The sequence below is a fragment of the Agelaius phoeniceus genome, chromosome 4, assembly GCF_051311805.1.
Source record: "Agelaius phoeniceus isolate bAgePho1 chromosome 4, bAgePho1.hap1, whole genome shotgun sequence".
In the NCBI taxonomy this organism is placed as follows: Eukaryota; Metazoa; Chordata; class Aves; order Passeriformes; family Icteridae; genus Agelaius; species Agelaius phoeniceus.
In genome coordinates this window covers 28,855,990-28,883,268 of record NC_135268.1, presented here as the reverse complement: position 1 = coordinate 28,883,268, position 27,279 = coordinate 28,855,990, and the positions used below count along the sequence as shown (strand labels likewise).

Sequence of the window (27,279 nt, the reverse complement as noted above, 5' to 3'; positions counted from 1 at the left end):
CCAACCAAGACTCACTGTAAGTCACCTGTATTACTATTTTCTACAAGGCTAGGGAATCATTTGAGGTGAACTGCATTCAGAAATAAAATAGAATAATAAAATATATCAGAGCACTACATGATTATGACCTAATACTTTACCAATGTTAAAAGATATTGCATTATGTAAGAATCCTTTGATGTTTGATCCATGAGCAAAAATCCTGCTCTCATTGAAGTAAACTCATATGTTGGCTACAGCAAATTATTAGCCAGATGTGGCACTCCTCACTCCTCTTGAGGAGCCTTGGAAGCAATCCAGCTCAACAGAGGGTCTTTGGGAAGTCTACAGCAATTGAGCTATGTCCAATACAATCTTGGCTACCTGGTGGTCTTTACAGAGACCTATCCAACCACCGAAATACACAGCGTGTTAATGAATCAGAAATTCACATGGCAAATGACATGAAACTGGTGGATTTCCCAAAGCAGCGGGACTAGTGCTAGCAACACAGGGAAAAGTGAGCTTATCTGCAGATAACCCAACATGAGCTTCTCAAGTTGGAGAGCAATCCCTCCTTGAAACGCCTTGCACAAGAGGAGCAGTTTGGCCCAGCAAGTTATATACACCTATATACATGTATATGTGTGTGTCTGTGTCTATCTCAATATATCTATATATATTGAGAAAGAGATATATGGTCAGATATAGAGAAATCTGGTGCTCTATGGTGCCCAAAACAATTCAGCTGAAAAGTCCTGGCCACTGCATGAAATACAATTTGAATCCATCAGGAGCCTGGCCCAGCAAACACTGACCACCACTGGCCATAAACCAGTGCCTGTATGCTTTCCTTACACTGTGTGAATGCAGGCTATGCACCTCATGAGTCTAACAGAGCCCACATGACTGCCAGCAGGAAAGCAAGCTGGCCTTTACTTCATGTCACACCTTGTACTTCTAGTGCCACAAGCTAATTCAGGTGTCCGACACTCACCCTGGAAATGACATCAGCATCGCTCATACATAAACAATACAGACTCTGGTGCAAATTCAAAACTCACTTTCCATCCCCTATTTCCCTCTCTGGAAAGACCCTTCCCCACACAAGAGCTGGGCTCAGGGCACACAGGGCAGTCCTGAGACCGTACAGGCACAGTCTCATTGTTGGAATGACAGTCACAGTCACGGTCTTACACTGGCACAGACAATCACAGTCTTACACTGTGATGGGCTAAAGGCCAGCAGAGGGATGTGGTCTCCTGATCTGCAGAGCACTCTAAGATCATAGAATTATTTGGGTCAGAAGGGCCCTTATAGATCACCTCCAACTCACCTGCCATGGGCAGGGACACTACTCACTCCACCAGGTTTCTCAGATCCCCATCCAAGTCAGCTTTGAACACTGGCAGGGATGAGGCATCCACAGCTTCCCTGGACAGTCTGTTCCAGTGCCTCACCACCCTCAGCATAAGATGTTTCTTCCTAATATGTATCTAAACCTACCTTCTTTCAGTCTAAAGCCATTTCTCCTTTTCCTACCACTATGTACCCCTGTAGAAAGTCCCTCTCCAGTTTTCTTGAAGGCTCCCTCTCGGTACTGGAAAGATAACCATCTCCTGAACCACAGAGCATCAGCATCTCCTGACACACAGGGAAGGCAGGTGGGAGATGCCATCTGTCCTGCACCAGCCTGTTCTGCCACTGGCAAATGCAGTCTGGACAGCACCTCTACTCCTAACTTGCCTAAATGCTAAGCCACCCTGAGAGGAAAGCAGCCTTTCAAAGTATCTGCAGCCCACTTTGTTCCGCTCATAAATATACATTACCTACAGCAATGGCTTTGGGGAAAACCTCATGACGCTCAGATTCAGCTCACACAGTCTCCTTGAATGTTTTTCTTCAGGCAAGGAGGCTTAGGGGCAAGAAACTGGTGTGTGAACTGCATCCCCTGGAAATGCAGAAGGAAAAAGCAGAACCCAGCGTGTGGCACGTTTCTCCCAGCTGCTGCACTGCCTGTCCTGGAGGTATGCCAGGGACCCACCACGCTGACCCAGCACCGAGGGGCCAGCTGTGGCTGCAGGAGGATGCGTGGATGAGGCTTTGGCACACCTGCACACCAACTGGCACAGGGGAGCTCTGTGCAGAAATAGCCCTTGCCTCACACTCCTGGCATCCTCCCACCCAGCCACAGGCCCACGGGAGGGATGTGCTGACCCCGCTCTGGACGAGGTGTGAAACAGTCCACGAAGCTGCTGCTCCCCACAGCTGCCAAAATCCCTGGCTGCCCACCAACGCTGTGCTCCTGCTTGCTGCACGAGTTATCAGGCAGTAACAGATGTCCTCTAATAACAAGCTTATTATTGGACTTAGCAGATAAAAAGGGACATGTACGCTGGGTCAGAAGTTTGGTGGTGAGCTTTCTTCCACAGCCCACCTTAAAACATCTCTCCCCATACCTGAACTACAAGCCTGTCTCCCTTCATACCAAGGATGAAATTTAACATTCATTTTAAAAGTCAGCTTTATTTGCTCCGGGAGGACACGCATCTGCGTGCTGGCAGTTATTTTTCCACTTGCACTGCATATCTCTCAGGCTGTATTTGAGACAAACCAGATTTAGAACATACCAGATTAGGAAAACTCATTTGACTTTCTCTGCCGCCAGCTTCACCGAGTGAAAAGTAAACCTTTGCTACAGGACATTGCAAGTAGAAATTTTTAAAATGTACTCCTAAGTCAGGGTCATGGTTTGAAAACCCAGCTCTTCTCAAATAGCTCAGAGGTAACCTCAGGAGATTTCAGTGGAGTCAGCTGGGGAATAAAGCATTTGTGCCAACGGCCACGGAGACCTGCCACTGTATAGCCGGATCCTGCCACTTGGACTTGACATCAGCAGCAGGCCATAGCTCCCCAGCCAAATCAATAGGATTAGTCAGAGAAGTAATGTGTTTCTCCATGGAAGAAGAAAGGAGCAAAGGTATCCCTCATTTACATTCACTGCACACCACAGTTTATTTTATATATTAACTTTTGTTTTCACTATATAGATGAGATCAAATTTGGGAGAATAGGGTCCTGATCTGAAAAAATGTGTAATGCCATTGGGGAAAACAGACGGCAACCACAGATCAGAAATCGTAAGGAATCCGGACTAATGCTGTCAAAGCAAAAACAGCTCAGTCCCAGGAAATGTTAGTGATGGAGCCCCACTCTGTGCCAGTGAGCATCACCTTCAGCTCTAAGGGGAGCAGCTCCCATGCTCCACCATGGGCCTCAGCACCCCCAGGGGCCAGCCCGAGTCACTGAAGCACTGCAGGGGCACGCAGAGGGTACCGGTACATGGCACGTGGATGCAGGCAGAGCCCTGGGAAGGAACACACCTCCTCTGCCCATCCCCTGCCAGGCTGGAGTAGCTGCCTGTGGATGCCTTCCAGCACACTCCCTCCCTTGTGCCAGCACAGCCCTTTTGGCCAGTGAGCCGAGGGACGGAGCCAAGTCTCCACCTCTGCTGTCTCGCTCGCTCCCGAGGGGAGCACGGCTTGGCTGTGGGCTTCCCTGAGCCTGGCATGCTGCAGGCGGGCTGGCAGCGCCGGCCAGCGGGCCCAAACTCCTCCTGTCACCTGTCACCTGCCACCTGTCACCTGCCACCTTGTCCTCGGCTCCAGATGGCCACACTCCAGCTCCTCATGGCTTCCCGCCAAAGGACCATAGCAGAGGTTTGGCTTTTCGGGTGAGGGTTAGGGTTAGACATCTCGCTGTCAAAGGGATTCACGTTTCCTTCCCTATGTCTACATCTCTCTCCAGCAGTTCATGCAGTTCATTCACTTTCTCAGCTAGCCCTGTACCTGAGGCTGGAGCTGCTTAGAGTGCCTGCTCAGCTTATGTGACTATTTTGCCTTTTTCCATTTATTATTTGCATTCCAGCAGCATATGAAGGCCTCAGGCAAGGATGAGGGATTGTTTCTGCTGGTTCTGCCTGCCTGGCCTCTCAACCAGTAGGTCTGGCCTGTCTCCTGCTTTTTCAGGGAAGGGCTCATATAAGCTTTAGGAGTGTTACTTCAGAGACAAAGATGACGCTAAGCGGGTCAGAGAAGATGTCATTCAGTGCTCTCATACTGACTGTGGGAATTAATATCAATAGTCAAATGCTTTATTAGCAGAAAGCTCTGTTACTGACAAAAGTTTTAGAGAGAAATTCTTGGATACAGGTTTGTAACCACCATGCAACATAAAACCCAAGATTCTACAATACACAGGACACTAAAAATGAAATATCCACACCAGTGCTCAGCTTCTGCTTTTGCCTAGGACCTATCTGGTTACTTCTGCTGACTTCTCTGGCAGACATTATCAATTAGAAGTGTGCCTGCCTACTGCAATGGATGTACCACGTGCACACACCTCCCCCTCTCTCACACACACACTGCCATTCACCTTCTCCCTAATCAAATCTCTGTGAAGACCATCCATCAGCCCCTATCATTTATCCTTCCCACACACACCAGCTCACAAAACAGAATTATTCTTGTTAACATTCATTCCATTAATGAGAAATCCCTGCTGGTTCATCATCCAGTGGTACAAGTCTTTGCACTCACAGGCTGACATCTCTATCATCCTCCAAACTGCTGCCCTGGGGTACAGTAATCTCTTACAGACTGGTCTCCAAGCAGAGGAGAGGCACGTTTCTTAGTACCAAACCTAAATTTAAATCTCTTTCCCTTTGAGCTGCTGGGGCTTCAGTATCTTTTTCTCCTGCATGGAACCTAAAATCAGCTATGATGCCTCATTGGTTAGCTAACTGCTTCTGTCCTTTGGGATTTTTCACATGCTGTTGATAAAAGAGCCAGTGAAAAATATAACCATTAAATTCTTGGTCTCTGCTTGCTTATTTCTTTTTCTGCAAAGCTTGCAAAAAGAAAAATAAAAGAAAAATAAAAGGAAGGAGAAATACAGAAATACATCACTCAAATGCAGCACTTGGTATCTCAGCTGAGGGAGTATAACCAGCCAATGCCTAAGACCCATCACAGGTGCCAGTTTGGCTGTCTTGTAGCCAAGCATCAAGGTGAGCACCGTGCATTGTCTGACTCGATGCAGGAAGGGGAGCAGCAACACTCTCATACAACAGGTCACCACAATTCCTGACTGCTGAGGGAGACATTAATACATTGTAAATGGTTTTGAATCCTGGTCTTTCCCGAGTGTGTCTTCTGAAATTTGCAAGGATGACAATTAAGACCCATCTCAGTCATTATTTTCATGACACTGTGCCCTTCACTGGACTTTGACCTCCAATTTACTCTACATCAGCTTCCAAGCAACCAGCCAAGCATTTCACCACCTCCCAGAGCTCAGATGAACTGGTGATGTAGAGGGAATGGGTTTTACATCATTACTAAGATGGTGTAACTGAGTCCTCCCTCACCCCCTGCCATGTGGGTCACACAACCCTTCCAAATGTATTTTTCTCCTGGTTTTTTTGCTTTAAAACCAAAAGCCTTTTTTTCACTAGTACTACTTGCTTTGGAGATCACATATTTAAAAATGTATATCCTTTGTATATTGTATTCCTTGCCTCTCCTTTTGTGTTTTCAGCATCTTTAATTACTCTCACTCTGCTCTCCTTGTAGCTTCTACACAGACTGTGAGAGCTCTTCAGCTCTCTTCCAAGCCTGTAACTGCCGAGGCTGCTGCACCCAATCTCCAATCTCCCATCACAGTTAGGATGTGCAGGACAGATGTCACTGAACTGCAGTTGTTGTGGGGTATTTTTTTCATGACAATGGGGCAAATTCTTTGTGTTAACATTGTGCCAGACTGATATGCTGTCAGCATGCTCCAGCTTTCCCAGGAAACACAGTACACACCACCAAGGAAATCTTTAAGACCAAGAAGTCCTCGTGCAAGAAATCATCATTTTCAGCCTCTCCTTTGCAAGCTTCCCCTCTCTCTTTCATATCTGTTGGCTTTTCTGTGTGTATGCCTTTTTCATTTTCTTACCCCTTGAACAACTTGTTTGGAAGACAAGACTCCATCCATACCAAAAGCTCACCCTGATATTGAAATTCTCTCCACAAACTCCAGTCAATTTTTCAAAATTAATTTTAAAAACTGGTTTATGATATCCACAAGGACATGGGGAAATCCCTGCTTACCCTCATCAAGGTTCCCTTCAGCTCTGTGAAATCTTGACCTTCCCCTGCAGAAGTTTTGGGAAGATGGTTACTGGTGAGCTCTTCAATTGCCTCACCTGAATACTAATTTATTACTCATAGCAGCAAATATACCTCCTATTAGAGGTGTATACACACACTCTTCTTAGCAAGGGAAATGTCACTGCATCTTCAGCCCTACCACTGCACACTTCAGTGCTTAGTCTGTCCCATGGTAACTGAGTCACCCCTGTGGAGGAGCAGGCACCCCCTCACTGAGGCTTCAGACATTATAACCAACCCTCAGCCACTATGGATTTCTCCTCTGTTTGAGCACTCTGCAGCTCTTCTTTCCTTCTCCTCTGCCCTCATCTTAAGTGATATCCATCCTGAACTCCCTTGGATTTACCCCATTTTCTAGTATTTAAGTTCTTCTCTCCACCTCAAATTTTAATACTGCTTCTCCACCTCCTAAACCAGTGAATAATCTCTCTCATCTCTGTCTCAGATAGCTTTTTAGTCAAATATATAGAAAGATAACTTCTAGTCAAATGAAGTCTGATACCAGCTAGTGGGGATTCTACATAGAAGTACAACAGACACCATGACCACAGTAGTGTGAAGCAGAAAAGAATACTGTCCTGAGAAAAGAGAGGTGCAAAGTTCTAAAATGCCCAACACTTCAGAGATTGAGATAAAGAGAAATACTGAGTAGAGCAAGGAAAAAATAAGATCCTATGGTGGGTATGGGAAAGGCACTTGATGAGTATGCTGCCTGACAAGAACACAGTATCCTGCATGACCCAGGCTGCCTTTATTCCTTTTATGTTCTCATATCTCACTTGGCACCGCTGTCTGGTTAAAGAGGAAGGAACAGAGAAACTCTGGAAAACTGCAAAAGAATTAAACAGGCTTCACGCATACCTGGCTATGGATTTTTATAGTGTTAATTAAGAGGATGCCGAAGTGTTCCAGGGAGGAGAAAATATTTCCCATAATGTCTGAGAGTAGAAGTTAACAAGCCTGCTGGGATCTTTTTAGCCCCTGCAGAGCTAAGGCTTCAACATTATTAAATGGCTGTCACATCTAAAGTACAGTGCAACATAACTCAACACACAACAGAAAGCACAGGATGCCGAAATGGGGGATGACTTTAGATTACACTGCAGAGTAATTCAATTTCAGGACAGGTGTTTGCATGTGACTGAACAAGATATGACTGTGGAAAACAATTGAAGTACCCAAAAGAAGAGAGAAAGCAGACATGCAGTCAGGGCTCTCAAATAGCAGAAAAGGTGTCAAAGGAAGCCACATGCTTCAAGACATTGTGGCTCAGTACAATCATCCAAGCAGATGAGCTATCAAAACCACAGACACTACAGAAGCACAGAAATGCTTTCCCTGGGTGGTGGCACTCCTCAGGAGACATGGTGTCTGCTGCCAGTTTTTAAGCACATAGCTGGTGGCTTAGGAATTATTAGCCACCAGTAACAAGGCTGCAGTAACACAAGTTACTTACTGCTCCCAACTCGCTTGGGTACATCCAAAAGGCTTATACCTATGCAAGCAGCAGCCATTTCCCATTGCAACCAGTGATCAAAAGGATTATGCTGTATTTGATGAGTCTTTAAGGTGTACATTCTAGGTTTGCCTGCTTAGAATTATTTCACCAAGCCTAACCCTTAAAATATATGCATGTTAAGAGTTGGAAGACTACTAATTTTCTTTTTAACAATACAAATTTTTAGGGTATTTGGAAAAAACCTGTTCTTAGTCATTGCCATACAAAAATGCATGACACACCACACAGAAATGAACATCAACTTTTTTTCAACTCTTTAGGGCACTTTTTTTTTAAACCCAAAAAGCAGTACCAGGATGTTGGTTTCTGACCAAAAAAAAAAAAAAGGTTTCTGTTCCTTTTCTTTTCCCAGTACCAAGGGATTGCTTGCTGACACCCTAACCCATTCTCCAAGTGAGCAAGGTCTTCCCTGACTTCAGTAAAGGTGTGAGGTGTGCACTTAGCAAACAGAATTGCATGGAAAGTGACCCCAAGATCTGATAATACAAACATACATGAATAAGCAGACAAAAATTGAGACTGTTCCTTACTCTTACCCACCCCTAATCAGTGGCATGAAGCATGACATTCACATATCTACCAACTTAAACAAAGTCTCCTTATATGAATCACACATGATGTGTATAGTCTACCACAATTTGTACAAACACAGAATTGGAAAAGATTTTCCAAACATCCTGTAGCTGGCATAGGACTCCAAGTCATGATGGTTTTATGTACCTCTAACTGAAATATCTAGTTCAAAGTGACTGAGATGATTTGGCAGAAAAAAAAAAAAAAAAGAAGAAAAAAGACACTTATTATGCTAATTACTGCTCAAAAAAATCCCAAACCACCCTCATTCATCATCCTTCTCATGACACATGTAGCTTGACCAGCCTAAACAGTGCATAGAGATTTCATTATGTCAGCTTAAAAAAAATAGATTAAACAGTCACAACACTGAAATCCAGAGTCTGGCACAGAATCTTGATGTTCCAAGTGTATAACCTATACTAGTACTTAGAAAACCATGCAAAGAACCACTGAGTGAAATCAAAATTCAGAACCACTGCAACCAGTTAACCTCTCTTACCATACAGACAATTTCACTAGCAAACAATCATAGTTCAATGATTTAAAGCAAGCCATTTTCAATGCAAGTAGAAAGCAGTGTTTGTATGAAAGAAACTGTTAAGTCCCTGACTAGCCTACAATTTTGCAGAATTTCTTCAAATGCTGTTCAGTTCAGTACCAAATCTCACCAAGAGATTTTCTTAGGCAGGAGTAACTTCATTTTTGCCCCCCCTTAACAACAGTATGCACAGTGTGTCAAGCAGCCATTTATACTCTAAACTGAACAGTAATGTCATGGGGTTTGGGCACTTTCTCTGCTTTGCAAGTATCGCATGAAGAAAGGGAAACAACAATACATGAAACACTAAACCAGGCATCATCCAACCACATTTCAGAGGAAATCATCTGCACTCAGTCATCTGCTAGAACTGCAAGGAGACTAAAAGTTTGTCTCCTCTGGGCTCTAAACATATTCCTCCACCCCATGACTCCCACCAACTGCAGCACATTCCTGCCCTGCAAGATGTGAACCTAACGCAGAAGATTAACTCCCAGCAAAGAGATTTCTGAGCAACAGAGGTCAGGGACTGGTGAGCAAAGATGTAGCTGCTCTGGTCTCTGCTGGAGGTGGCAGTAGGAGCCTGGTGCTGCCCCAAGAACCTCCAGAGGTCAAAAGGAAAACTCATCATAGAATGTATGTTTATCCCAGACATGCAGTATCTGAATGAAAGTGACAAAACCTCATGGCAAAATGTCCAACAAAGGTCAGATCTAGCCCTGCCTCTCACTTCCTCCCCTCCCTGCTCACACTGTCACAGCAGGATCATGCATCATGTTGGAAGCCCCAGCCAAAATCTCTTGGAAGCACGAGCATCACAGTCACCCAGTGAGGGCTCTCTTATGGTGCTAGCAGCCAGTTCCAGCACCAGGCACGCTCCCTCTAGGCTCAGGCCTGGGAACAGAAGAACAAGAGAACCCTGGCAGAGCACCAGGGTCACAAACAAGGAGGAAAGAGGGGAAAAAACAGCTCTCAGGGCTGATCAGGGCTTTGCAGCCAACACCAATGTAAATTGCGCTCGGGGCAGATGGCAGTTCTTGCTCCAGCTGTAAACGCCCGGAAACAAGGACTGCTTTTTTGCCCTTTTGCAAAGTGTTTAACACATGCACACAGGGAGCCTCGGCCAGATGGAGGGCCACGAGACAGTGGCAGGCAGGAGAGACAGCCTGTCATAGAGCAGCACTGCTGATGTTTAGGGATGAACAGCAACACGAGCTACAAGGTGGTCTTTCTTTCCACCTTCCAGTTAGCCCGCTGGATCGTGTTAGCCGCCTGCTTCTTATCAGACTTTACAGTTCCCCCTCACCACTGCTCAATTCCATCATGCCGTCACTTAACTTGTGCATGTAATTTAAAGCCAGATAGACAGCGGGGAAATTGCTTCCTCTGAGGCCCCTACTAATTGACCCCTATCCACAGAGCTCAGCAGTCTTCCCTTAACAGCGCTTGCACACGCTACCGCAACACGAAGTGCAGGTTCGGAGGTTGCCAGCGCAGCCTCTCTCCCCCGTGGCAATGCCATATGGTGTTAAGACTTTCAGGATCAGACGCCGTTCCTGCTGAAATCAATCATCACAACCTATCCCTGGAGAAGGCCATCTCAAAATCCCACTGGCTTGAAGCACAGCTCAGCCAAGTGCCTCGGATTTGGAGGCTGGTATTGACTCAATCCGGTTGGTATGCAAACGCTCACTTTAATAGCGCACATATCAATTAGCTGGGCTGTTACAAAGGGAGCAAGTGGTGCCCACTACGATGACAGCATGCCTAAACAGCTGATATTTCACATTTGACAGGAGCCTTCAGCCCCTGCCAACACAAGTCAGCCTCTCTGCCTGAACTTGCTGTCACACTAATGAAAATGAGCACTGGGGCAACTGAGATTCACGCACTGAATGGCGTTCGCTTAAAAGAGAGAAGGATGTGAACTACCACCAGGCACCTAACCTTCATAACCTGCAGCAGAAGTTACAGACATGTGCACCAATCAGAGGAAAATAAGTAGTCTCTATGGGTAAATAAAGATTATGTCTCTTTAAACTGATTGTAAATCTGAATGAACACAGAATATACATACACAAGTAGGAAGCGTGCAACGTGACGTCAATCTGATTTTTATAGATTTATTATTGCTGTACATAAAATTTCCTAGTAATAATAACATTCTATGAAAAATACTAGAGCATTGGGACACTTTTAATGTGAAAACAGTACAAGAAAAATAGGAAAAAATAATTCAAGTGTTTTAAAAAAAAATGCTGAGTGAGAAGCATTCAATGAAAAATGCAAGGGTCAGGAACTGGAAAGCATTCACGTGATCTGTCTTCACCTCCACATACTATCTTTGAGAGTTATATCCTATGCCTTCATTGCACCAGTAGAAGAGATTTAAAGGAAAAAGAGAGAAATGGTTTCTGTGGGGTCAGCCAGCTCACGGTTTATTGGTATTTTTCTAATTTTTCATTTGTTTTTAAACACGGTTCCATCCCCTGCTGTAAATCACCCCTGCATTTTGCAGCCACTGTCGAGCACAATTCACAAATCACCTAAGTGTGTAGTGGAAGGTGAGCCCCTCAATCCTTGATGCATACCCATGGCTGTGTACCAACCGAGGTGCCAGGGGACCATCCACGCAGAGTGATGGATTCCCCAGGAGCACAGGCCAAGAGTCACTCCAGGCACTCACTCTGCAGGGAGGCTGCCCTTGCCCAGCCCCAACACCAACACCACTGCTGCAGGGCCCTGTCACCCTCTGACACCCTTCCAGCTGGTGGCCCTACAGCCAGAGCACTGCTGCTGCACCTGTGCTGCAGGCAGCCCTTCTGTCACTTTATTAATTTTAATTCTTTATAAAGAAGAAAGAAAGCATAAGGAAAACACCATGCAAATAAGTTATTCTTCCTCTCCTACTGACAAACTACACCTCTGTAAAGAAATTAGCCACATCCTGTGACAAAACCTTGTGATGGGCCATGACCTGCAGAAAAGTGATGCCTTACTGACATCTCCACAGCTGGAAAGAGAGACCTGTTTCCTTCAAGTCACAGTACAGCAGCAGAGGAGCTTTTGTGTTTACGTATCTGACGGAGCACAAACAGGAGAGAGTAAGTGGGGGAAAGAGAGAATGAAGAGAAGAAGTGAAGGCAGGTGGTTATGAGAGCACACAAGTGGCGGTTTTACTAGTCACAGTGGTTAAACAATTTTAACAGGAGGCATTCTCATAGCACACCTGAAAAGTTTTTAACACTACCAAACACCTTTGTCAGGGGCAAGGAACTTCTGGAAAAGTGCTCAGAGATGCACACAAACCCATAGGAAGATCTGATAATGTACAAATGTGTTTCTTCCAGAGATAGCTCACTTTCTGCACAAATCGATAAACCATCAGAACCTATCATTTATCACAAACATTAAATCCCAGCAGCACCCTGGTTTGCAAGCCTAATGAGGGAACTTGGCACACAAAGGCACTCTCAGTGCTGGGTAGTGTAGGGGGAATTCTCCATGCCTCTGGTTCAGGGAGTCTCTTTTAGGCTATGCTCAGTATTAACAGACAAGGTGTTAATGATCCTTTTTGCAAACTTGCTACAAAACCAAAGGCATATTATTGGGAAAAACAAGAACTGAAAACCCAGTCTAGTTTCTATCCCTGGGAAGTCCATCCTGGTTTTTGTGTTAGCAATGCTGGGTCACCATTCACAAAAAAAAGAGCTAAAAGGATTCAGAGCTATGAATTAAACTTTCAGCAAGAACAGCTCATTCTTGCAAGGAGGAATTAGTTGTTTTGATGAGGCTGGTTAGGAAAGAGTTAATACTATCAGCCAAATGTCAGTGAACCCCCAAATGTTGCTTTTGTCCCATGGCAGTGTCAATACCAACACTATTATCTCAATTTATTTAACACAGAACAAATTAATTGGCTCTAAGTGTTGCTTTTTCCCTGGAATCCCTCATCCCATCTCTTCTTGGAGAGAGCTCCTGCGAGCAATGAGCAAGGGAATAAACCGCTATGCAAACACACACAGGCACACACACACACACACACAGAGAGAGGGAAGTTACAATTTCTCACTTAGTTGCTGATTTTTATGACTACAAATCTTGGTGTCATCCGCCACACACTACTCCTCTGTACTAAATCCATCATCCTCGACACCTTCAGATGCATCTGAGATGTGTGTCGAACCAGCAACACTATAATTTTTATAATGACAAGGAATTAAGTATGATTACTAGTCTTTCCTCTTACTTGTTCCCTTCCCCTAACGATACCATCCAATTGCCATTTTCCTCACGGTTGTGTATTTTGGTTCCCATTGTCTGTCGTACCCAATACAATAACCAAAATGTCTGCGACACGGGATCTGCCTGTCTCTCGTACGTCTAGCAAATCTGAAAACCTGTTGTTACAGCTTTGGGGAACACAATACATTGTCACTTCCGAGGAAACGTTGTAAAAATAACCGTACATACAGTTCAGCCAGAAATCAGTTCAGTCATACCTGTGCTATTCTTCCATTGTGTTTAATACACCACGAGCAGGGTATTTCATAAAAGACATTGCCAAAGAGATCACTTGGGTGCGTTTCTCCTACTACTGGGCTCCGTGGCCCGTCGTCTGTCTGGGACACATTGCTACCAGCCAACCTGGAGAAGAACTTGCCATTGCTTTCCCTGAACTTCTGACAGCGAAAACCTGGTGTTCAGCTAAAACTTTCCCTTTCCCACCTCCCCGCTCCTACAAACCGCCCCGAATCGTCATGATTGCCATTAACTAAAAAACGAAAGAAAAAAACAGGGAGAGAGATAAATTTTAAAAAAATAGGAAGAAAAACAAAAAGGAACCAGAGAGCCAGCAGTCTTATGGAAACAGCACGGCAGGTAAACCAGGTTAGCATCGTTCCGTAACGGCCACGAGCTGGCGGGGCGGGGGCCGGCGCCCCCCGGCCGTCCCTCCTCGGCCCGGGGCCGGGGGCCAGCGGCCGGCTCGGCGGGGCGCCGCGGGAGGCGGCGTTTCTCTTCCCTGCGGGGCGGAGAGGGGCGGGCGGCGGAGCCGCGCCGCGGGGAGCCGCGCCCGCGGCGGGGGCTCCCTCAGAGCCTGAAGGAGGCCTCGGAGAAGGGATGCTGCATCTTGAAGCTAGACAAGAAGCACTGGAGGGGCGGGGGCAGGGGGTTGAGGAGGGACGGCGGGAGGCTGGGGAAAAAGAAATCATCTCCTCTGACCTCTAACGAAGTGCCCGGTTTTTTCTTAAGCTCTTCACATTTCCTAAATTTGCAGATCTGGTGTCCCGTTTTGCGGTTCCTGCAACTGCTGCAGACTCCACAGTTGATGAGCCGCTTGCAGGGCACGCACACCCCGCAGCGTTTCCGCTTCTTCTTGGCGGGGTTGCCCGCCCCGGCCCCGGCCCCGCCGCCGGTGCCGCCGGCCCCCCCTCCGCCTCCGCCGCCACCGCCGCCGCCTCCGCCGCCCCCCGCGCCGGCGGCGGCGCCCAGGGCGGAGGCGGGCGAGGCCGAGGCGTGGCTCTGCGGGCAGTCCGCCAGGTTGGCGATCTGGAAGGCGCTGTCTGTGACGGCGGCCGAGGCCGCGGCGGGGGAGTGCAGGGCCGTCATGACGATGACCCCGGGGGGAAGGGAGAGGCCGCCCAGCGCCGGGATGGCCGAGAAGGTGCCGACGCGGTCGGGGAGGTTCATGATCTCGGCTTCGGCGGCGCCGCACTTGAGCTTGTTCATGCACTCGCCGGCCAGCGGCCGGCAGTGCTCGGGGGCGAGGGTGGAGAGGAAGTTGCCGTTGGCCATGGGCAGGGCGGGCTGCTCGGCCGGCGGGCAGCCGGGCTTGCCCAGCCGCTGCGAGTCGCTCCGGTGGTGCATGCCGCCCCTGCCGGCGTGCAGCGAGGAGGCGGCGGCGGCGGCCGCGGAGGCGGCGGCGGCGGCGGCGGAGGAGGAGGAGGAGGAGGGTTTCCTCGCGCCGCCCGCCGCGCCGCCGCCGCCGCCGCTGCCCCAGAGCATGGCGGTGGCGGCGGCGGCCGTGGCGGTGTCGCAGTTCCAGGGGGACATGCCGATGCGGGCGGCGGCGGCGGCGGCCGCGCTGGGGAAGATGGGGGTGGTGATGCGGGCGATTTTGGCCGCTTGGGGGAAGGCGCCGCCGTTGGTCTTGTAGAAGGTGGCGAAGGAGCGGTACCTCTCCATCTCCGAGTTGTAATCCACAAGGCTGTTGAGGGCCCCCTCGGGCAGGTGGCTGTCCTTGGGCAGCCCCGGCGCCTCGGGGTTAGGGCCGCTCTCCACGCACACGTTGGTGTTCATGGTGGCCGGGGCAGGGGGGCGGCGGGAGGGGACGGGACGGGGGGGACTGGGGGCCGGGGGGAGAGGGACGGGGCGGGGGGGGGGGGTCGCTTAATCCTCCTCCTCCGGACGCATCCCCGCGGTCGGTGCTCGGCCGGGCAGCCGCTCCTCCGGCATCCTCACGGGAGCTGCCGCAGCTGAAACACAAAAAGTCATTTCCGAGGGGGTGCGCGCGCGGGGGGCGCTGACGGCCGCCCACGGCCACCCCGGGGGAGGGGGGAGCACACGCGGGTGGGGGACACACGTCTCGCCGTGCCCGCGGGCAGAGCGCTCGCAGCGCCCGCCCGGGTGGGGCAAACCCGGTCCCGGGACAAGCTGGGGGGCGGGGGACACGACACGGGGGCAGGGAGCTGCCCACCTACCAGCACCGGGAAAAATGAAAAGGCAGGGAGAAAGAGCGAGGGGGAAAATAAATAAAAGGAATTAGAAAAAAAAAAGAAAAAAGAAGGAGGTGGGGGAGGGAGCCGCCAGCTGCCACGGTGTCCTTCTGAGCCCGGCGGTCATTAGCTGCCTGCCGGCACAGCTGGCTCCGCCGGGCGCTGGTTGCGGCGGCACCGGCTTCCCCGACCCCCCCGCCACCTCCGGGTACGGGGGGGCTGCCTGCAGGCCGCGGGGGGCACGGGGCTAGGTTAAAAAAAAATACTTAAGCAATTTCACAGCTTGTGATCCCGGCGCCTGCAGCTGTACTAACGACGGAGTATTTATCCCAGCCTCTCGGGGAGGATTCCCCGTCACCGCCGCCGGGGGCTGCGCAGGGAGGGCTGGGGACACACACACCGAGACGGGGACAGCCCCTCCGTAGGCGCCGCGGGGCAGGGGGCTTCGCCGAGAGACAGCCCGGGAACGCTCGGGAGGGCACGTCCTGTACCTGCTGAACTAGCCCTGTACCTGCTGAACTAGCCCCCATCGGGGAAAGATGGCTTTCTGCTCCCGGCTGGGAAAGTTTAGGAGGGGGCTAAGGACACGGCGTCCGTTTTATTTCCTACCGCCCCCTTTCTCCCCCAAGGAGGTGAAGGGGAGTATTTTAGTTCATGGCAATGAAGAAGGTAAATTATGGCAGCCTGAGCGAACTAAAGCAAAACATAAGCATAACTTAAAAAGCCCTCAGTTTATGAACACTGCCTCTTTGTTTTCCAGATGCTCTACCTGAATAGTTCAGATATTTCCAGCATCTTTTCTGATGCAGGGCTATCAGAAACGCTCACTCGTGAGGCACTCGTGGGGCTACGTCTAGTTTCCAGACTCTGGTATGTTTAGTTCAAAATGGTTATCCATTACGGTAATTACGATCATAATTAGATTAATGAACCGTTTGCAGCCCAACCTACCGAGTGCAAAAACTTCGTCTTCTCCCAACGTCGTGCTCTGAAAGCGGGCTTTATGTAAACAAATCCAGATGAAGGGAGCGTAAATCTACAGAAGGAACCTCACCCCCGGCTGCACTGGGGACTGGCGGCCGCCCTTCCGTCGGAAAAAAAAAAAAAAAAGAAAAAAAACGACCCCGAGCTCGCAGGAGCCACCTCTGTGTTTCCACGTCAGGGAAAAACCCAGACTCTCGCTGCCTTCAGAGGTCTAGTGGCAATACAAAGGCTGCCCCGGAAAGCTCTAGGCTAAGCGTCGTCTTGTGGAGGGATGCGAAGGATTTGCTTACAGAAAAAAAAACAAAAAAAACCAAAAAACCAAAAAACAATCTCTCTCGTTTCCAGAAAGGAAAACCTAGCTGCATGTCCTCGATAACAACTACTCAATAAAACTAGTTTTGCCAGCCATGTGTACGAAAGCCACGCATCTGGTAAGGAATAAAATGTTAGCGTTCAGCCCTTTATGCCAGAAGTCATATGCATTTTCTTGCCCTATTTCCCCCAGCATTAAACTGGCTTCTCTCCACAAAACCTTCCCTCACTGGCTACCTTTTCTCTCCCCGCGATCCCCTCTCAGGCTTTATTGCCACCAGCAGCGAGAAAATGATGGTGCCCACCAACCGGGTCATTATTGTTTAATCGATGCATCTCCGGAGCATGAAAAGGGTACCCGAGACGCAGTTATTGATTTCCCTCCCCCTCTAACTATCGCCCTCTTTTCCACGAATGAAATAAATAAATAGAAATTGCTAGCCGGGCTTTGCGATTCTGTCCCTGCTTAAGCTAAATGTGACCGTACATGTTCAATATTGCATGTCTGCTCTGCCAAAGACAGAGAGATCAAAGGTCATATTTAAGATTCAGGAGGAGGGGCGGGTGCAGATTAATTAATAAATTAATACAGCGACGCCTTTTATTGCCCAAGTCTAACATTAATCTACTTTTACGATCCCAGATAACAAGAACAACAGAAAAAAAAGAGCACCCGACAAACCCAAAATTAAAAAAAAAAACCAAAAAAACAACCCATCCCTCTAAAAAAACCCCACAACTAAAATCCGAAACCACACACACACACAAAACAAAAAACAAAAAAAAAAACAAAAGAAAAAAAACCCGCGAAGAATAAGGGGGAAAAAGATGAGGGGGGAAAGCAAACCAGTCACTTACCAGGCTCTTTATTTGGGGGGGCTTGAGTGTGCAGACGCTACCAGCCTGTCTGCCTTTAATTAGTTGCACATCAGTCCCTAACACAAAGAAGAAGAAGAAGAAAAATATCCAGATGTGCCTTGGCAGCTCCTCAATTACAACTTTGATACTTGTAAACAAACTGCGAGGGGCGGTGGGGAAGGTGGGGGGGGGCGGGGGGGGATAAATTAAGCCGCCGATCCACTAAACAAATACCTGTAAGTGGCTTTTTCCCCCCCTCTCTCTCTTTCTAGCTCGTTGCAGAGAAAGGAGGAGGAGGGGGGAGCAGGGGAGGCGGCGGGGGGCGAGGAAGGAGCAGGCACAGAGGGGGAGCAGGCACAGAGGGAGGGCGGGCGGGAGTGTGTGTGTGTGTGCGTGTGCGTGTGCGCGGTGGTCTCCTCTGCCGGCGCGCTGCTCGCCGCCCGTCTCCCGGCGCCCGCCCTCGCACACAGCGCCGGGAGTGCGTGTGCGTGTGGCGGTGCGGGGGAGGGGAGGGCGGGGGCGGGCGGGAGGCGATCGCCGCCGAGGTGAGGGAGCGCGCCGGGAGGACGCAGGGATGCGGACACCCGCCGCTGCCGCCGAGCGCTGGCGGGGCGGCCGCCGAGCGGCGCGCACGGGCCGCGGCGCAGCGCGGGGCCGCCCCCGCCGCCGCCCCCTGCGCTCCCCTCCCGCGGCGGGGGCGCTGCGGCCGCGGCCGCCCGGTGCGGGGCTGCCGGCGGGGCGGGGCCGCGCCGCGCCGCAGAGGGGAGGGGAGGGGGCGGCGGGGAGGGCGCGCCCCCCGCGCTGCGCCCTGTCACCCTCCCCGCGGGCGGCGCGGAACTGCCGGCAAACTTTGTGCCCCGGGAAGTTTGCGGCGGGGAGCGGCGGTGCCCTCGCCCGGCCCGGCCCCTGGAGCGGCAGGCCGGTGCCCCGGTCAGCGCACGGCCACGCTGCATGCCATTTTTCACCCGCGTTCGCAGATCTCTAATGACTACCAACCCCCGACGCTATGATTTTATTTCAGACGCGTGAGGTGGTGCAGATTTCAGGCACATTCAGGCGAAATAGAGCCAGCTGAACGGTGGATGTTAGACAAGTGTCTCGGCACTCACTAGAAGTTCTTTGCCAACATTTGTCCTTTGCAGGTGCCAGAGCCCAAGAGGTGCATGGCACCTGTCCGAGCACCTGTCCGGGCAGGCCACGAGAACTCCACATCTGAACTGCCAACATTAAAACACATTTCTTAACAAGCTGCTGACATACAGGTACTGCATGCAAACACACTACAGTTCCTTAAAGTATTTCAGCAAACTATGAAAAAAACCCAGCCAAGCTCACCTGCCTTCCCCGGAGTTCTTGCAAGCACAGAAAAGGCCTATATTAACTGAATAAATTATGCATCACAAGTTCTTCATCCAGCCCCTCTTGGTATCTCCAGAGTGAGCGCTGGTACTTACAGAGCCACTGCTGCAGCCTGGTGCTGCCAGCATGGGCACTAAGCAGTTAAGAAATGGATGTTTCTGCCAAGAAAATAATTTTAACCATTTGTAAATTACAGAAAAAGAAGGGAAAATTGCACTGTTTCATTGGTTTTATATGTAAGTAAATGAAGGATTTATGTGCAGACTGAAGTTTTATTTCCCTCTGCTCCAAGCCGAATTCAAGCTCGGGGTACTCAACTCTATAGCATTACCCAAGGGAAAGCACTGCAGGAACCTCTTCTCAGGAGCAGCAAGACAAGGTGGATTTGAGCAGCAGGGTTTGGCAGGAACCAGCAGCCTCGTGGCCAATGCTCCATGAAGCAAGACTGACTGGTACAGATGAGGGGCAGTTTTGGTCAATCAGGTAGGTTGCAGATCTGCAAGAAGTCGTGCCCCTGGCATTTATGTTATGGATTTGTACGCTTCATTTGGAAGCAGTATAGTTTATCTAGATAATTAGCTGCTTCTAACCATATGATATGCATTTTAAAATACCCCCGAACATGGATTTACATAATAAAGCATAACCTCCCAACAAGCTAGCATCATCCCTTATGACAGTTCTGCTGCCTTTTTCAAAGTCTTTCTCTGTTTTGATACATTTTAACACAAACTTATGGGGCGGGGGGAAATACAAATGAGGGGAAACGGTGTTTCAGTAATGTCACAAAGTGACAAAAAACAAGAGCTTTTCCTGTTGAGGTTCATTCCCTACCACTCTTCTCCCAAATTAGTTGTCAAAAGCTATATGCAATACTCCAAACACTGAGGACGTTTTTCAAACACAGACTTCTCCTGAACTCCAAACTTCCTTTAATCACAACCTGTGTCTCACTTAAGTAATCCTTTCCTAGTTAATTTATTACTCTTGAAGGAGTTACATTTTTAATAAGCTAAAAGAGGAAAGGGGGAAAACTCTGATAATCTTTTCTCATGCATAAGGAAGACCATTTCATGTATTTTTTAATTGTCATGTGGATTAAATTGCAGTGCTATATATAACCTTTCTACTCCAGCCTGTAAAGTTGTACACTTTTTTGGTGCTGGGGAAGAAGTGTGCTATCCAGTTCAGACGTTTTTGGGGTTTTTTTCTGAAACCTTTTATTTAGTAGAGTTTGGGGACTTTTGTTTGTTTGTTTGAGGATTTTTTTTTGGGGGGAGGGGGGTGGAGAAGAGGAGAATTTCTGGTTTTTGTTTTGTTTTTGGATACAAATCTGTTTTATCATGCATCCTGCCCTCAGCCTGGGAGCTGAGGAGTACTGTTATGTTCAGGAGTCTATCGGTGAGTTAGCTACAACTGTCTCATGATGGAGTCCTAAGAAAGCAATTCCAGATTATCCTTTTCACCATAATATGTGCTTTCATGGGAGAGACAGAAAGTTAAAAATCACAGGCTCTGATTTTTGTTCAGAAACCATTCCTATTTCCACAGGAATGCAGCTAGAGCAGTATGTTGTGACACGGAAACATGGGAGCTGTCCTGTCTTTGTAAATATTGATGTTGTTCTGAAAGAAAGTTTCAAAAAAAGAGAAACAAACTGAAATTCACATTCAGTTCTTATTCATTCTATTACTGACTCTAGTGTGCATCTACAAATTGACCACTGTAAACCTACCCAGATCCATCAAGTATTATAAGCATTGTACCAGAAATAGAAAAAGGATGTGAAGCAAGCCCTTGGGGAATCCAGCAGTTCATTAGACTGCAAGCTGGAGTTTTGGGGTTTTTTTCTAATATAATTACTCTTTCCTTTCTTGCGCTCTTTTCCTAGGCCTCTTAAAGCTCATGGATCCAGTGTCAGGGCTAGACTCTGACCCTGTTGCTGTGTTTGGGTTCCCTTCTGCTGGGGCCAAGAGCTCTAAACCAGACATGCTGCAATTGGTTCTCCTCTGGGTGGTCCACCTGGCCCACATCCTGAGCAGGCTAACCTTGGGGTGTGGGCTTTTGTCTCAGAAGAATTGTGGATGGGGACTGGAAAAGTAGCTGCCTCTGCTCCCTTCCCTTTCTCTTGAGGAAGTCTCCTGCCTTGAAATGGAAATGGTAGGTTTTCATTCAGGACCATGTCCTTTTACCTGGCTGCAGCTCTGTGCTGCACCCCTTGAAGAAAATGGAAATAGTGTCTCATCTGTTTTCCACTCTCAGGAAGAAACACATTTCTGCACAGCCTTTCTTCTAGCACCAGTCCTGTGGGCACTCTGAATGTATGGTCCTTTCCTTCTTAGATGAGGGTAAATTAAAAAAGAGATGCAGAAGTTTTCTCAGAATTCCCAAACCAAATTCTTTTTTACTTCATCGGTGCAAGAAACACGTGGAAATGTCTTGTACACCATCCACAGCCATAACAGTACACCTGCATGCGCCCCATTGCCTGCAATCCCTCATAATTCTTTAACATCCTTTGAGCTACAAATTATTTCATGGATTCAGGGACCTGGGCTCCAATCTAACCTGAAAGCTGTCTGTTTGCACAGCCATGATACCAAACCCAGCTCCTCTTGGGCTGCAGCTCATCACTGTGACTTACAGCAGCGTTAGACTTCCTTCCTTCCTTCTTCCCTTCTTCCCTTCTTCCCTTCTTCCCTTCTTCCCTTCTTCCCTTCCCTTCCCTTCCCTTCCCTTCCCTTCCCTTCCCTTCCCTTCCCTTCCCTTCCCTTCCCTTCCCTTCCCTTCCCTTCCCTTCCCTTCCCTTCCCTTCCCTTCCCTTCCCTTCCCTTCCCTTCCCTTCCCTTCCCTTCCCTTCCCTTCCCTTCCCTTCTTCCTTCTCTTTCCAGCACCACACCATTTCTCCTTCTCATAGTTGCAGCCAGACACGCCCTATTCACCTCCCTCATACCTGCCCCTCTTGATTTCCACACATGCAACCCATCCCAGCTCCCTGGCAAAGGGGGATGCTTCACTGCTTGCCAGCTACCATGGGATTCTTGTATCAGTAAAGGAAAAGACCAGGCACAAACTAGTTTTTGTGTGCTGCAAGAAAGGACACCTGAGAACTGCTGAAAAGCGTTATCTGTCAGCAAAAATCAGGGTAAACCCATCCATTAGAATTCCTTGCTTTCATCTAATATTACTGAAAACTACTCTTCTTTAGTTTGAAAGGAAATGCAGTGATTACCCCCTATTATAGACACCTACAAATATTTACTAAAATAATGTAGCAGAGGGATTTTTTTTTGAAAGTTATCACAGCTTAAACATTCCCATTATTTTGAATATGGTTTGATTCTGCTTCAGGTACAGATGTTTTCCTGATGCTTCCTAGGCAGGAATCCAGATTGCTGATCCCCAGTTATGCCAACTCCCAGAGGGCTTGATCCATCACTGATGCAAGTCAACAATGCAGCTCTGCATTTGATAGGATACTGCCAGATGAGAAAGAGCAGTGCCCAGGAAAAACAAAACACACAGGGATCCTTATTGTCTCGATATTGAGACTCTGACAGGACAGAGATGGAGAGCTCTGAAGCCTGGGTCCAAAGAACTGGCTACTAGAACCACCTGGATTTGCTTAGATACCTCCAGGTGTCTCTCCTCTGTGACTGACAGCCCATGTCAGTCCTACAGTTTCATTTCTTTATGGTTCTTAAGAACCACCATTTACAGAAGGGGACTTGAGTGGCTTTTACCCTGTGAATGCTGTATGAATCTAAATGTCAAGCCAGAGATGTCATGCCAGCAACTAACAAGGGGCTTTAGAATAAGCATTCCCTGGCCAGTACACAGTAAGCATGGGCTCATTCACCTAATCAGCTTTTGGGCTCCTCAGTGCTAAGGCTGCATTCTGGTTTTTTCAAATGGCATTGCACCAACACTCTTCTGGGGCAGCTACTCAGAAACTAAATTTGTTCTTTCAGGGCTTGCATGCCCCCCCCCCCCCCAGAAAAAAAAAAAAAAAACTGTGAGAAAGATTTGAATCACTGCTGCTAGTTCAGGATGCCTGATAGTTTTTCTTTCCTTTTGGGTCCTATTTTCAGATACTTCTGCATTTGTCAAGTTTTACCTCTTTGATCTAAAGGTTCCCTATTTGAGAAGTATGCAGTCCATAAAATCATTTACCTGGTTTCCAGAGTTCATTCTTAACTAACCCATTTTCTGTGCTAAAATAATAACTATCTGAGAACTACTTTTCTAAGGAGCTGTAATGCCTTTGCACTTAGAAGCAAAAAGTTTGAAATTTGGTCATCATGAACATACCTCATTTGGCCAAATTACACATATTTCTGAGTTATAAGAAAGAAATCTTAGTTCACACACAAGAGAATTGCTAGAATTGCAATAGGGAAAAATTCTCTGAAGTGTCCAATTCTGGCTGATCTTTGAATAGGATTCCTTCTATGGATACATTACCTGCACTGAACTGCTAACTGGTGTGACAGTAGCAAAAGGTCTGCATCACCCATAGAGTATTCAAATTTAGTGATCTCTTTTATCAGATTATCAAAGCAAGGAAGATATCCCACAGAATGGAGACCATCTCATTGATGCTTGAGAAGCACATAGATGTCACAGAGAGAACCTATACAAATAGGGAATTTGAAATTTCAGTGTTGGAATATGGTTGTGTGGAGCTGGGGCAATTGTGTGAATGAAGAAAAGACTGATGCTGAGAATGGACCAGGGACTAAATGAGGAAACAATCCTGGGGGGTGACTAGTATGCAATCAGAGATATGTACAGAACTGGTGCAGTAAGGATTTAATGGATAAGCTCAACTCAGGCATCTTCTAGATTTCCAGCACTTTGGTCTGTGACCTTTGCAAACATTCTGGAGGTTCTACCTCCTTGGCTTGGCTGCCTTTTAAATTTTGGTACTTGTCTTGGAAGTGACAGGTTTTGCTTTACCTCTGTATGTAAGTTTTTGATGAGCTAGTTTCACTTTCACATTTAGTAAATTGGGGAGAGTAAAGACAATTAAAAAGCAGAATTTTGTCAATTTAACACCATCTTCAGATGAATGACAGCTGTCTCATGTCAGGTTTTCATATCACTGTGATCAAACACCTCTGGTAAAACACAGCAATGAAAAATCAAGCTCATACCACTGAGCTGTGACTTTGGCCCTGGGATGCCCAGATAGCTACATCAAACTATTCCAGGTTCTCTTGGTCTGGAAGAGCATCTGAAAACAAAGTAGTAAGTACATCAAACTTTTTCAGTACCTCATAAAAAAAAAAAAAAAAAACCAAAAGAAAAAGCAGTGTAATTTCAGGTAATTTCTATAGGAAGGAAATTTCTATAGGAAGAAAAATTCAGGTAATTTCTATAGGAAGGGAAATTTTAGTGGGGTTTTTCTCTAGAGAAAAGTCTTTTCTCTGTAGTTGTTATGTTCCATAGCTTTGGCTACCTTCTCATTGAAATAGCCTGAGATTCTGCTTTCATCTCAGTTCTCACACTCTGACAAAAGACATGTATATTTTACTATCCAGTTTTGTAAATGCTTTGCTCCCCTCGTCTGTTGTCACACTTTCACTGTTAAGACTAGTCTGAAATAAGCTTATGTTTTTAAATACTTGATTTCACATACTGCTACTATTTATGGTTAAGACTTCCTTGGGAAGAATGACAATCACTCACGACTCAAAAATGGTCTCAGTGCCAGAAGCACTTTGTATCCTTCTATAGGCCATCATTCTGACTTACAATAATCACCAGCAGGCAGTGGATGGCCATTTCCCTTACTGCTCCCTGAGGTCATGTTAATCATCCTTCGGCTTTACTGTCAGAAGGCATAAAAATGGGACTCCACTGCTGCACAGTGTAGGACTGACGGATGACCCCAGAGGAGTACTGTTGATCCTCTGCTGATGTCCCCAGAACCTGCTTCTTTTTCTGATTTCAGAGGTATTCTACAGATGAATAGGGGTGCAGAGGCCAGCTGGCTTCTCCACACTTCAGGTGGTTTAAAAGGTGCTGCAAGTAGCTGGATGCTGACAGCACAGTGTCTGGCATTTAGATGACCACAAGTAAGCAAGTCCTTTGTAAGGCAGGACATTCAGCAACAGGCATTGTCTCACAGAGAAGGTAATTGCTGAGGTTTAGATAATACCAGTTTCCATCATTTTACCACTGTTACCACAGTTCCCTGAGTGCTTTTCAATATTCACCTACTTATAGCTATGGATCCAGAGGTTCAAGAAAGAGGATGCTGGGAAAGGGAAATGATATTCCAGATGTCAATGTGTGGTCAGAAGAATACACTACAATCCCAAAAATGGCAGCAAAATGGGAGCAAGAATGAACACAGTGAAAAGCAAACACAAAAAACCCCCACAAACTGGTAGGAATCGAAGAAATAAGGATAAAAAAAGTATTGTGATGATTTAACAGGAAAATCAGGGCAGAACAAGACACAGAAGGCACCACAAGGGACATGAGCAAACTTTCTTGTTTCAACAAGATAGCTATCCTTTCTCACGCATGTGCAAGCCTGTCCAAATGTGCAGTCACACAAATATTTTAAGCTGCTCTCTCCTGCCAGCAGGAGTTGTTCTCATGGCAGCCGGTGCTGTGCTGCCGAGATGAGCCCCCAGAGAAAGCCCCGTGCCTCTCCCTGGCGCTGGAGTGCCGGTGTGATTCCCTGCCACTCCCGGCACAGCGGCCGACGTGCTCGGAATGGCGGGCACGTTTCACTGAGCGCTCCGAGCCTTCCTGGGTGTAACTTTAGCCCCCTGGAGGAGTCACGTACCTGCTTTACACTGCGTCTGCGGAACAGAAGAAACAAAGCCCTGAGCGCAGAAATCTTGTTAAAACATGCTATAGGCAGACCAGGAGATTTTATCAGCCAATTGAACAAGGACCAATATACCTGCACTCCTGAACATTTGTTTGTTATCACTGCTCTGCTGAATCTGCTTGATTCCAAATTGCGAAAGCGTTACTCTAGGCAGATGACAGGAATGCCCATTGTTAATTAATGTTATTATTTTATTACTCTTGGTTCTTAATGGCCCAAGACATTTTAGGTGATAATTGAGGTTAAATACAGTGTTATATCTTTTATACCTGGACTGTATTTTGCCACAAAATAAATGTTCTCTCAATATTTTTGTATGTAAGTCTGCCTGTCTATTAATCTATCTATAACACCCATGCAAATACTTTAGGGTAGAACTCTACATACTCAGTATGTGGAGTTTTCCTTAACACTTCTCAAGCCCATTTACTATTCAGGTTTGCTGTTACACAAAGCAATAAACTGACCAAAAAACAATTGGCCTTACAGATATAAAGTGAACATTAAGGCTTTAATCAACAATGTTGTCAAAGTATCTAGAAGAAATTAGTTTATCATGCATAGCAAAGATGGGTTTCTTGAGACTTCTAATGAAAGCTGATATAGCCATTATCTGATTACTGTAACATACACTCAATCATTAATACAAAAGTCCTCTTTAATGATCTTCATTTTATGCCCACAGCCATCCTAGGAGGAAGCCAGGTGGTGGGAAGGGGAAAGTAGTGCTTCTTGCTTTTGTTTATGCCAATTCTAATGGGGTTGTGACACTGAAGAATGCTAATTTGAGAATGATGTGTATTTCTTGGCCCCGATCACAAGATGTGGGTCAGACTTACGAAAGGTCAGCAGTATTTGATGTTCTGAGGGCAAGATGATGTTATTCAAGATTAATATAGAGGCTGTGCTGGTCTTCTCCAGTGCCAGGGATTGCCACTTGGCCCATTAAGACAGTGTAAATCCATGTTCTCTATTGCAGCTGTGCTGAACCAAGTCCTGCGATGAGAAGGGAGCTGTGCCCTGGCATCTACATGGAAGTGATGATCCTGCTCTTCAGGAGAAAAACCATAGAGAAAGTAAAGATGCATAAGGGGTCAGGGTAATAGTTTCTCAAGTTTGTTATTGCAAACTGTACACTGTTGTGATTTTGCTGCTGGCTTCTGCTAATAATTTGTTCTTGGGTTTTAAAGAATAGATCCCAAAATACATTTGTTGGCATCTGGCTCAATCAAAACAGAAGAAGTCACAATAAAGAAACTATTTTTCAAAAAAGGTGAAGACTCTGTTCTCTGAATGTAGATTTTTTTCCAAATGACTTTGGATTTTGCAGATTGTTGTCATTATACAGCTATTTATGAAGAAGCATT

General features: G+C 47.3%; 1 protein-coding gene across 5 annotated transcripts in view; it reads right to left on the bottom strand.

Moving 5' to 3' along the window:
• CXXC4 (CXXC finger protein 4) overlaps nt 1-18,322 on the bottom strand; it is a 46,030-nt gene extending 27,708 nt beyond the window's left edge. For 3 of the 5 annotated variants that reach the window (XM_077177178.1, XM_077177180.1, XM_077177179.1), the window contains exons 1-3: nt 17,938-18,322; nt 17,704-17,780; nt 14,057-15,309 (exon numbers count right to left, since the gene is read on the bottom strand). In XM_077177178.1, coding sequence (XP_077033293.1) covers nt 14,057-15,133 — 1,077 coding nt within the window. In that variant the 5' untranslated portion in view covers nt 15,134-15,309; nt 17,704-17,780; nt 17,938-18,322. Of the gene's footprint in view, nt 1-10,936; nt 15,310-16,500; nt 16,634-17,703; nt 17,781-17,937 lie in introns of those variants that run through there. The other 2 variants (XM_077177177.1, XM_077177176.1) reach the window with 2 other exon arrangements.
• Nucleotides 18,323-27,279: the final 8,957 nt, after the last annotated feature.